Source organism: Histomonas meleagridis (genome assembly GCF_020186115.1).
Source record: "Histomonas meleagridis strain 2922-C6/04-10x chromosome Unknown contig_1, whole genome shotgun sequence".
Taxonomy (NCBI): domain Eukaryota; phylum Parabasalia; order Tritrichomonadida; family Dientamoebidae; genus Histomonas; species Histomonas meleagridis.
The window spans coordinates 537,132-550,402 of record NW_027150746.1 but is presented as its reverse complement, the minus strand read 5'-3'; the positions used below and the strand labels follow the sequence as shown (position 1 = coordinate 550,402).

Genomic DNA, 13,271 nt, shown 5'->3' with positions numbered 1-13,271 from the left:
AATGCCTTCATGATCTAGAAGTAATTTAACGATTTCTATTTTTCCATAAAAGGATGCCATATAAGTGCACTTATTTCTACATGACCGTTTTTAGATGCATAAATAAATGACGTGTTAAACATTTTAAATAATTTCCAATTAATATTTTGAAATATAAAATTAATTAAATAAATTTGTAATAAAATAATCAAATATCATTAAGATTTATTTTTATGTTTTTTTGGTCAAGAAGTAATTTAACTATTTCCAACTGACCTATATAAGATGCATTTATTAGCGCTGTTTTATATAGTATAAATAATTTCCAAATAATATTTTGAATTTTCAAATAATTTAAATAATTATCTTTCGCATTGATATTAAATCCTTTTTGATCCAAACAATATTTAACAAGTTCAATATTTTGTGATTCTGATGAAATAACTAAAATATTTTTAGGGAATTTATATTTATGAAAATGTTTAATAAGATACATATTACCATTTTTTGCTGCATCTTGAAAAAGGTCATTATTAATTTTCATTCCTTCTTTTTCTAGAAATGAGAAAATTCCAAAATTATTATAATAAATACATAATCTTCCTAAATAAGTTAAATCATGAATTTCACAGATTTTATTTTCGCATAAATAACGAAAAATATCATTTCGATGAAACTCAATTGCTGCTTCATATGCATTTTCGAATGATGAATGATTTTGTTCACATAAATGTATAATTTCAAGATTTCCACCTGCAGTTGCATATTTAATTGTATTTTTTACATTTGCATTATTCATAAGTAAATATTTAAAACATTTGATTGATCCAAAAAATGCTGCATAATCAATTAATGAAATTCCTTGATTAATAAATGAACATCTTTCATAAAGAGATGGTTCAATTGTTTGATTAAAATTAAATTTTGGTTGTGATGATATTTCTTGAAGTTTATTGATTTCATCATTTCGAATTATTTTCGCAATTTCATTTGGATTGTGTCCTTCTTTAACATATTGCTTATGAAGTTCCCAATTGTTCTTTCTAAGTTTGGGGTAATTGAGCATAAATGTTTTAAAAAATACATCATCGTTGTATCTCTCTATAGAAACAATTAAAAAAAATTATGTTCACTTAACACATAAATGACTCAATCATTTTATCATTAGTTTAACTATATAATGCAAATCCCATAGAAATTATATATCTTCAAATGAGTCGCTTTAATAAGTAATCAATAAGATTACTTTCTGAGCTTAATATTATTGGTGCTACTTCTCAAGCAGTATGGAAACTTTGAACACATTGTCGACAATATTCACAAGAAAAAATAATACATTTAAGAACAAAAGAACTTCAAAATTTTCTACTAGATGTTTTTTAGGTGTATTTAAATGATTTAAATAGTTTGCTTTGCAGGTATAAAAAAAATTGATATTTAAAGTGACTCTAGGATGTTACTATGTTCTTTTTTTAAAATATCAATGTTTTACAGTGTATTTATTATTTGATGTTCATACACTTGGATTCGAAGGAAAATTATCAAAATTAAAAATCTTTATAAAATTACCTTGGCATTAGTGTTCCGCGTGAGCTTTGGAAGTATTGTACTCTGTTAGGAGTTGTTCTATTCGTTGGAGAGTTTGTTGGTGTGTGGCTGAATCTCGGCGAATTGCATGATGACATTCCATATCTTGGTGAATTGAATGGTGACATTCCATACCTTGGCGAGTGGACTGGACTGTTGTTGATTGGCATTGAAAGCTCGCATATTCTCAAACTTTCATCTGCCGAAATTGTTGCAACAAGACTTCCTTCTGTGTTAGCAGCAATGCTTAAAACTGCTTGATGATGTCCTTCATATTCAGCGACTTTATGGAGGTCTGGCTGATAGATACTCCATGTACCATTCATATGACCTGTTAAAATTCCCCATTGTTCTGTAAAGCACATTCCTGTGATAGGAGATCCCGTAGCAACGCGCATATCTTCATCTTCGCTACGTGTATGTATCAATTTTATAACTCCGTTTTCATCACCTGTTAATAGTACACCAGAGTGCATCCACGAAAGGGCTTGAACTCTACTACTTGAGTGAAGTTTTACGTTTCTGCTTCCCAATATGGCAATAGAATTATCACTTGCACAAGAAGCAAGACTTCTACCATCAAGTGACCAACTTAATGAGCAAACTTCACCTTTGTGAGCATGATATGGTTGAACAGTATCCGCTCTAAGGTCATAAACATTCACAATGCCATCAGCACCTCCGGTTGCAAAGAGACCGTTACCATAAGCAAGCGCTGCTGCACGTTTATCGTGACCGTTAAGGGTTTTCACTGCACACATTCTAGAAACATCCCAAAGTTCTACATAACCAGATCCAGATAAGGCAACATAATCACCAACCCAACAAACAGCATTAATTGCTGTACAACCATGCATAAGTTCATTTGCTTGTCCTTCTTCCCATACATAAACGCTTGAACCTAAAGCAACAGCTATCTCGTTCTTTTGATTAATATCAAGTATCTTACAAGGGAATTCGCCTAACACATCTGGTGCATCAAGGATTTTATCATTAATAACAGGTTTTGCTGTTCTATGTTTTGTTGGTGTATCCATGAGTTTCTTTCCATAGTTATAGTCCATATCAGGTGGCATGTTTTCTTTCATTAAAGATTGTCTCGATGGGGATTTATTTGATCCTACAAATCTATCTCTGTTGAATGGTGACTTATTCGATGTATTGTTTGAGTAACTAGAGATGCTTAATGACTGTGGTGTTGAGCTTGTGAATGACCTCCTGGAAGGTGATTTGTATGGACTTTTATACATTATAATAAAAATTAAACGTACGTGATCAAGGCAGTTTTTATAATCTCTCAAAACGAAACAACAAAAACCAGTTAAAACAAACATCATTCTTTAGTAAAACAAAATTATTTTCATTAATATTCATGTAAGCCATTCTTATAACAACTAATTTTATCTGCAATCGACGTGTATGTTGAAATACCTCCAACAATAATACCAAAAACACAAAATAGAAAATACAAAATTTTCTTATAATGATACCATTTCTTTGAAGTAAACTTCAACATACAAAAAGCAGGAAATGCAAATGCTACCAAGCAACCAGTGATTGCTCCTCCTAAACCTAATGTTGATTGAAGATCACTCGAAATAAGTGCCAACAAAAAAGATACAATATTAACAATAGGAATTAGAACTAAGCGTTGAACAAGTGTCATTTCAGCAGGATCTGGCTGATTCAAGAGCATTTCGCCTAAAATCCCAGTGATTGAATTTACAAGTAGTGGATATGTGAAAGTTACAAGTGAAAATATGATCACCCTTACAAAGATCATAAGTGCATCTATGTGTTAGTTATAAAAGTAAAAAGATTTTTGCTCATGAAACTTTCAAAAAAATAAAGAATAACTTTTTCAGAATAAACGGATCGTTTTTTCTGAATTTTTATATCGTTTCTTTTTCTGAAAAAGTTTAAGAGCAAAAAATCAAATGAAACATACCATTTGATGGATATGAATTTAAAACATCTGATTTGACATCAGATCCATACGTCAGATAACCTACAACACCAGGCGTTACAATTACAATAAAATCGAAAATAAGTGAAATTCCTGAGATCACTTTTCGCCTTATTTTCTTTGGGTTGTAATGAACAATCAAAGGAATCAAATGAATTGGCAAGCAGAAAGATGAAACATGAACTGCAAAAGATGTAAATGCGCTCATATCAAAACAATATCCAATAACAGTTTCAGCTGGAAGAGAGCCTACCGTAAAACCTTTAATGGTGATGATGACAGCATATAAAACAATTCCAAACACCGTAAGTTTTTGAAAACCGTCAAGAAATTCGAAATGGCGTGGTATAGTGAGCATAGAAGGGATAACAAGTGTATACAAGAAAAGGATTAAACACCATTTTTTGAATCCTAACAAATTAAGACCGGTAAGGCTAAGCCAAGATTTGACTTGATCTGTCCCAATAACAAGATTTGTGGATGCAAGTGTGAGATCGAAAAAAAGACAAAGAATAGATAAAATGACACGAGCTGCTTTACCGCCAAATGTTTTATCTGCAAGTTCATTCAGTGTATTCACTTCGAGTTTATGATGAATACTGATGAACAGAGATGATGAAATATAACATAATAAAGCGGCAGCAATAGCAATAATTATTGTAGGACCAATTCCTGTTGTTTTAAATGTTGAACTGACTGCAACAATACCTGGACCAAGAAGAGTATTTGTAAGATACATGAAGGTGACAAATCCGCCACGTCTATGTTGAGTCATAATTTGAATTGGAATTAATGTATTGTCGGATTCGATTCGACTTGAGTTGAGAGATTCTGCTTCAACTTCGGATGAACCATTTTGTTCGCTTACGCCAGTTTGTTCACTTGACTCTTCATGATCTGTTCCAGGTTGAGAAAGGCGATTTTCTGCACCTGGTTCAGAGGTACTTGCCCCCATTTTTTAACGGTCACTATGACATACAAAGCCATTAAATGAATTACAAAAGACAAAAAATCGAAAAAAAAAGAACTAAACAATTTGGCATTAAGACAGATTTTTTGGATTTGGTTCATGAACAAAAGGATGGAAATGAAAAGGAACAAGAAATGCTTTCTAAAAGTCAAGTTAGAAATGCATTAATGGATTTAAGTCAAAATAATAGTTTTTATGCTGTTTTCCAAATTGCTGATTATTTAAGAAGGAATACAAATTTTGTATTAGAAGAAATGAGTCCTGATGTCTTCTTTGCTTATTTAAATTATTTACAAGATACAAGAACACAAAGAGCTGTTATTTTATCTTTTTGCTACATTACGCAAATTTTTGAACAAGAGAAACAAGAGCTTTTAGCTCATACACGATTTTATGAGTGGATCAATCTTCTTATCAATAAAAGTGATGAACAAGAAATAATAATTTATGCGATCTTTGTGGCAATGTATTCCATCGAAAAATCACTCACACTTCGAGAAGCAGTTTTTGAAAATGGAATTATTGATACAATGAGTTCTCTTCAATGTCCTACAAAAGAAGTCTATGAATCCAAGTGCAAATTTTTTCTTGCTTCATCTAAACAAGATTTTGGTCAGTATCAAGTTTCGTTTCAGAATCATGCCATTCCTTTTTTCATATCTATTTGTCATGAAGAACTTCCATATGCGAAACATTGTGGTTTGAAAGGTCTTCTTCAACTTTTTTCCAAGACATATTCAATATATGAAATCTTTTTTCAACAATCTTTACTTAGTGTAATTTCAGAAGGTCTGCGTTCAAATCATAAAAAACTTCGCAGAACATGTGCAAATTTCCTTTATCAAATTAGTCAAGTTCCAGATTTCCCTTTTGAAGAATTTGATAAATTTGATATTATTTCAGATGTTTTAAGTTGTTTCCGGTGGGATGATACCAAAGTCATCATTAACTTAATGCAAATGCTTCGAGTTTGGACAATGAATGGACAAGAGTATGTTCATGATCTCATTCTTAGGATGATATCAAATGATTTTTGGAATATTTTCAATTCATGTTCATTTGGTATCAAAGTATTACTCATTCCATTGTTAAGAGAATTTGCTATGAAATCAACAGAAGAAGATGCAAACGAATTTTTTAATGAAACAATTATTGAGATGATGAGTGAATGCGTCTTTAGCGGTGTAGAAGTCGCATCAGATGTTGCATACACAATGAATTGTTTGATCACAAAGATTAATACAGACGACTTCACACAAATGGTAACCGGCATATTTGAACAAAATGGAGCATTGAACACATTAGAAGAAATTGCAAAAGAAAATGGGGAAAATGAAGTTGGGGAAACAGTTACAACATTTCTTGATTTGGTCTCAGAACCTCAAGAAAATACGTGATTTTTAATACAGATTTAAATAAAAATAATAATGCATTTATGAATTCATTTAACATTAATGTTAAAAAATTCAAAAATTGTTGTGATATATATAGAAATAATTTCTTTGGAAATTAATATGAAAAGGATATGAAAAGATTTATTGTTTGTTAATTCATTTTATAAGCTTTATTTAAGTAGATAAAACGAAAAAAGGCCAAATGGTGTTTAAAATTTGAAGTTGCTTTGACTTGTTGAGACAACCTAGATATAAAACACGAGCAAAGTTGGATTTGATTTTTGCAACATTCTTTCACTGTGTTTGTTTGGTTAACGCCTAACCTGTCACAGTAATAAACTGGAAATCAAGGGGAAAACGATAAAACTTTTTGTAAGACAATTCAATTGAAACCGATCGATTGTATTTCACTTCCGAAAGAATGCTTTCGATTTTGAGTATGCATATTTGAAAAAGTTGTTAAGAGCCGTGAAAAGTTGTCAAATGACTTTATCGCAGTTCAAAATATTCTGTAGTTTGATTTTCACAAAACAAATGATCTTTTGTATCTTTGGTGTTATATCTATTATTGAAATTAATTTAAATGCTACTTCCAATTCTTCGTATGGTCGGGGGAAAGGTGGCGTTGATCTTAAATGGAAAATTAATGGTAATTATTCGAATTTTTCTCATTATAAAATTTTTCGAAAAATCAATGATAATGATTGGGAGGCAATAAGCACATACACAAAAGGAGTTCCCATTAAGGTTTTGAATATTTATCCTTCAAATAGTAGTAAAGGATATGAATCAAATTCAGAAGAAAAATTTTCCATTCCAACTGTTTCAATGTCATTTAAGACTGTCTCAAATGAGTATGAACGGACTATACCCGAATCTGCTTCATTGAAGGTTTGGATGGAAGGAGGAAAAATTGATAATACTTCATCAGATACTTACAGTTTTTATAACGAAACTAATGAAATGACAATGAATGTAACACTTAAATCTATTGCTGAATTCGAAGAAGCAATCGCGAATGACACTCAATGGATATATCAGTTTGATGTCGTTGTTCTTGGCTTCTGGTATTATAATGGAGGATACTCATTGTCAACCAATATTTCCAATCAAACTATTCGAGATTATATTAATAGAGGACACGGTTTTCTTGTAGGGCATGGCGTGTTGTCACCTATATTTTGTACAATTAGTGAAACAGATAAATACAATGATGCAAGTATGGTTTCGATCCGCAAGTTGTTTGGAATTATGATTGATAAAGTTGATAAAATTGATAATTGCTGTTCTGACGGAATTGGCTCTGATGAAATTACAAACAGCAAGAGAAATGGACTTATTAATAATTATCCATGGGAAATTCATGAGGAAACAATTTCGATTTGTAGTACAAGTACAACAAACCAGTATGCTTCAGGAGATATTTGGTATTCATTTAAGAATAATAATGATAATGAACAAAATTTCTATCTTACAACATATGGTAATACAGCAGTTATTCAATTAGGAAATAGTGATGATATTTCAGAAAAAGAGAGGAAAATTCTTGCAAACACAATCTTCCACCTAAAACAGAGAACAACCGATGAACATTTTGAAGATCATTTTTACTCGCATGATTGGGAAGCCCCGAAAGTATCATCAATTTCAAAAAACATAATACATCATAAAAAAAGGATAAGAATTTATGCTTATGATCTTGGAAGTTCATATACATACAAAGTTGTAGCATATGATAATGAAGGAAATTACATTACTGAATCAAACGAAGAAACTGTTAATGTTACGACAGGTATTTCAAGATATAAATACAAAATTAATGAAAAGAGAACATGCGATACTGATCAATATTTCGCCGAAATTGAAGAGAATATAATCGAATTTGAATACTCAGAATATTATGATGATTATGTTCATATTCAAATAATAGATAATGCCAACAACATTGGAGAAATGTTTGACAGAAAAATCAATAAAATCAAAAAAGAAGAGCACATAACAGCTTGGACATCAAATATATACTCAAAGGCAAGTTCAGTTGTGCCATCAAATACATTTTCGAAATCGAATACATATTCTAATTCAAATACATTTACTAATTCAAATACATTTACTAATTCAAATACATATTCTAAGTCATATACATTTACTAAATCAAATACATATACACAAAGTAATACATTTTCTAAATCGAATACATTTTCTAAATCGAATACATATACACAAAGTAATACATTTACAAATACATTAAAATCAGGTGAAATATTGACACATTCGTATATTATTACACAATCGTTATATATCACACAAACGATTATTAATCAAACATTTATAACGGAGACACAACTTTTCACAGAAATTGAACGAACAGAAACATATATTCGAACTGAATTTATATATTATAAATATAATGTTGTTCAATTTTCATCATATTATTATTTTTATTCTGATTTTTATACTATTATTGAAGGATACGAAATATCAGGAGAAGAAGGACTTTCTACAGAAGTTTTAATTGGTATTATTTGTGGATCGATTGGTATTTTATTTATTCTTATTGGGATTATCATGTTTTTAATTAAAAGTAATCATAATAACAAACGAAATGAAAAATCGAAAGAAAGTGCAGTTAGTAACGGAAATTTACCAACACAAGAAGAAGATGTGAATAAAGAAATCAGTGCATTTGTTCTTGGTGAAGATGACAAATGGTTATAAACATCAAATATCAAATTTCAATGCATGATTAATAGATTTATGTTGATATAATATTTTGCTCATCATGAAAATAAAATCAATTTTTATTGTATTCATAAATATTTGATATGAAGAATGTTTCCAATTCATGTTGATTGATTTTAAATGTTAATATTAATATTGATTTTTATTCCCTTTTCAAGTATAATAATGATATTAATAATGATAGAAATTGTAATTTAATAAAAATTTTAATATAATTGGTGTTGTTTGTAGAAAGTTTGAAAATGTATTAAATAAGGTAATTATATGAAGCAGTTTAAAAAAAAGCATTAAAAATGATGAAGAAACAACAACATTTAACGCAATGTTCAATTTCTCTGATTTATATTCACAACATCTAAAGAAAATACAATTTTTTTAAATATATATGAAGATACATTCTAGATAAAAGAAAAGCACGAATTTTATTAAGAAAATTCTTAATCTTTGAAAACATTCTTTGTCAATTTAAAGAATCCATATGAATTACTTAGTAAAAATGAAACTCTTTAATTATGATTTGATTCAACATATGATATTAACTGAATTTTTTTTAACTTAATCAATAGTGATAACTATTTTTGAATTCAAGATAATGAACCCACTGTATCTAAACCACTCTGTTACAAATTCAAGTTGAATAATGTCTGAGATAAATAATAAATGAAATGAAGAAAAGCCTATTTTGCATCCCTTATTCATGTGAACTTTTCATAAAATTCGACGCAATTTGGGGGTTTGATTCAAATTTGAAAAAACAACAGTTGTTGAAATAACACCATTTGTTCACTCAGAAATTTCAATTGACAAACCAACAATTATGTCTGAAAAAGTTATTACTTTTGTCTCAATTTAAAACAACACCACGTGAATCATTGTATATCGGTCAAAAGAGTTCTTTTTCTTCTAATGTTCATATGTATTTTGCTGATTATATCGAACCAAACTATAATACTCAATGCTACCTCCAATACTACATATGCAAATGGGAAAGGAGGGGTATATCTTCAGTGGGAAACGAAACTAATTAATGTAAATCATGTGTACTATAAAATTTTGCAATGGAATAATAATTGGGAGACAATAAGTACATATGAGAATCGAAATCCCATTAATGTCTTAAATATTTATCCATCAATGTCCAACAGTACTAAAGGTCAAAAAACGATTAGAAATTGGAAATATTATATTCCCGATGCAAGAATGCAGTTTGGTATTGATGCAAATGATAAGTGTTTACCCAAATCAGCATCATTGAAGGTTTGGATGGAAGGTGGTTCAATTGATGACGAGACATCATTTGCTTATGGTAATATTACCATTGGTGAGACCAACAAACCGATTATGAATGTAACAACTATTACAATTGATGAATTCGAAACAAAAGTTGAAAATAATGATGAATGGATATATCACTTTGATGTTATTGTTCTTGGATTTTGAGAAGAAAATGGTGGTTATTCTCTTTCTACAAAGAGTTCGAATCAAACCATTAGAGAATACATCAATCGGGGATATGGATTTCTTGCAGGACATGGTACATTATCATATATTTTTTGTGATTATGAAGATGGTGAATATATTCCTGAAAGCTTAGTTCTTATTCGTGATATGTTTGGAATTAAAGTTAAAGAAATCGATAATGGTCATTTTGACCAGTACTCTTCTTCTAAAATCAGACTTCGTAATAAAGGATTACTTACAAAATACCCATGGAATATTGGAAATTATAGAGATGAAATCACGATTACTGATACCAAAACAACATTTCAGTCTGCCACAGGGGATATTTGGTTTTCACTTATAACAGAATATAGAACCGAAGCAAAAAATAGATTCTATCTCACGACAAATAATAATGCAGCAATGATTCAACTAAAAATTGATAATGAAAATTTCATGCCTACTGAAATAGAGAAAAAGATTCTTGCAAACACAATTTTCCATCTGAAGCAGAGAACAACAAATAATACATTTGAAGATCATATCTATGCACATGATAAAAATGGCCCTGAAATCGATTATCTTGTATACAATACAGAAAATAATTGTCTATATATTATTGCTCATGATGTTGGAACTGAATATGAATACAAGGTTCAAGCATATGACTATGAAGGAAATCTTATTGATGAGTCAAATAAAATAACGATAAAGGTCGAAACCAATATAACAAAATACATTTATACTTTTAACACGAAATGGCGGTCAGACGTTAAAGATCTTGATCATTCTACATCAAATAATATTATTGATTTTAATATAGCTGGAAATTTCGAAAATTACATTCATATTGCAGCAATTGATAATGCCAGTAATATTGGATCAATATCAACATTTAATATAAAAGGCATTCAGAAGATAACAACAATAAAGCCTGAAACAAATACATTTACGAAATCAAATACGTATACTAAATCCAATATATTTACACAAAGTAATACATATACTAAATCTAGTTATATACACCAAGTAATACATTTTTTAAATCAAATACATATACACAAAGTAATACATATACTAAGTCAAATACATATTCTAAATCGAATACATATTCTAAATCAAACACATATACTAAATCAAACACATATACTAAATCAAACACATATACTAAATCAAACACATATACACAAAGTAATACATACACTAATTCGAATACATATACACAAAGTAATACATTTTCTAAATCGAATACATTTTCTAAATCGAATACATATACACAAAGTAATACATTTACAAATACATTAAAATCAGGTGAAATATTGACACATTCGTATATTATTACACAATCGTTATATATCACACAAACGATTATTAATCAAACATTTATAACGGAGACACAACTTTTCACAGAAATTGAACGAACAGAAACATATATTCGAACTGAATTTATATATTATAAATATAATGTTGTTCAATTTTCATCATATTATTATTTTTATTCTGATTTTTATACTATTATTGAAGGATACGAAATATCAGGAGAAGAAGGACTTTCTACAGAAGTTTTAATTGGTATTATTTGTGGATCGATTGGTATTTTATTTATTCTTATTGGGATTATCATGTTTTTAATTAAAAGTAATCATAATAACAACGAACGAAAAGAAGACGATGGAGAATCAGAAGAAAGTATATTGACAGGAATCAAAGAACCAATTCAAGAAGAAGATGTCAACAAAGACATCAGCACATTTGTTCTTGGGGAAGATGACAAATGGCTATGATCATAAAATAGCGATTCATAATATTGATATCGAATTTATATAATTTTTCTATTAGGATCTTAAGATATTCTTTGAATGGTCACAATTTAATTTGATTTTATTTTATGTCTATAACTTAAAAACCCAATAGAAACAAATAAAAATACATTCTTGATATTATATTTACATATTGTATACGTTATATAAATATAAAATTAATCAAAATTTTATATTATTTTATCATATATTTCAGGAACTTTAATCAACAGTTACATCAAAAGAAATTAAGGTATAAAATTGTCATGAATTTAATACTGGGAATACTGTTATTACATTTTTTAATTTGGAATCAGAATCTAAAAAGAATAATTTTTTGTTAGCAAACATTTTCATAAATTTTGAAATTAAAATGATGAACATCATGTACATCTTCATCAGGAACTTTTATAAAACTTTCTCTATTTTTGTTTCTTTATCTATCCTTATGCTACAATATCAAATTTTAAATATTTGATATGAGTAATAATTATCAGTATGTTAATCATAGGTTATCACATAGAACTAATTTTTTCCAAATCATACAATATAGAAGTTCCAGAAAATTGATCAGCTTATTAACAGTAACATTAAATAAACTAGTTTTTTTTTTATGGAATTTGTTTTACTTTTTTTTGGCTAAGTTTTATCGATTAAATTCGATATCAATATTATGAATCGCTCTATTTTATGATCATAGCCATTTGTCATCTTCCCCAAGAACAAATGTGCTGATGTCTTTGTTGACATCTTCTTCTTGAATTGGTTCTTTGATTCCTGTCAATATACTTTCTTCTGATTCTCCATCGTCTTCTTTTCGTTCGTTGTTATTATGATTACTTTTAATTAAAAAACATGATAATCCCAATAAGAATAAATAAAATACCAATCGATCCACAAATAATACCAATTAAAACTTCTGTAGAAAGTCCTTCTTCTCCTGATATTTCGTATCCTTCAATAATAGTATAAAAATCAGAATAAAAATAATAATATGATGAAAATTGAACAACATTATATTTATAATATATAAATTCAGTTCGAATATATGTTTCTGTTCGTTCAATTTCTGTGAAAAGTTGTGTCTCCGTTATAAATGTTTGATTAATAATCGTTTGTGTGATATATAACGATTGTGTAATAATATACGAATGTGTCAATATTTCACCTGATTTTAATGTATTTGTAAATGTATTACTTTGTGTATATGTATTCGATTTAGAAAATGTATTCGATTTAGAAAATGTATTACTTTGTGTATATGTATTCGAATTAGTGTATGTATTACTTTGTGTATATGTGTTTGATTTAGTATATGTGTTTGATTTAGTATATGTGTTTGATTTAGTATATGTGTTTGATTTAGAATATGTATTCGATTTAGAATATGTATT

General features: G+C 28.8%; 3 protein-coding genes across 3 annotated transcripts; 1 reads left to right on the top strand and 2 right to left on the bottom strand.

Annotated features, from left to right (window-relative positions):
* Positions 1-1,544: 1,544 nt before the first annotated feature.
* GO595_000155 (cell division cycle 20.1, cofactor of APC complex-like) lies at positions 1,545-2,816 on the bottom strand (the record flags this gene model as incomplete). The annotated part of the gene is made up of 1 exon (XM_067914358.1): positions 1,545-2,816. The coding sequence occupies one exon, from the start codon at positions 2,814-2,816 to the stop codon at positions 1,545-1,547; it is 1,272 nt and encodes a 423-aa protein (XP_067779610.1).
* A 669-nt stretch (positions 2,817-3,485) lies between these two features.
* Positions 3,486-4,487, bottom strand: GO595_000154 (Transmembrane amino acid transporter protein; the record flags this gene model as incomplete). The annotated part of the gene is made up of 1 exon (XM_067914347.1): positions 3,486-4,487. One exon carries the CDS (start codon positions 4,485-4,487, stop codon positions 3,486-3,488), a length of 1,002 nt encoding a protein of 333 aa, XP_067779609.1.
* A 479-nt stretch (positions 4,488-4,966) lies between these two features.
* GO595_000153 (uncharacterized protein) lies at positions 4,967-5,899 on the top strand (the record flags this gene model as incomplete). The annotated part of the gene is made up of 1 exon (XM_067914336.1): positions 4,967-5,899. The coding sequence occupies one exon, from the start codon at positions 4,967-4,969 to the stop codon at positions 5,897-5,899; it is 933 nt and encodes a 310-aa protein (XP_067779608.1).
* Positions 5,900-13,271: the final 7,372 nt, after the last annotated feature.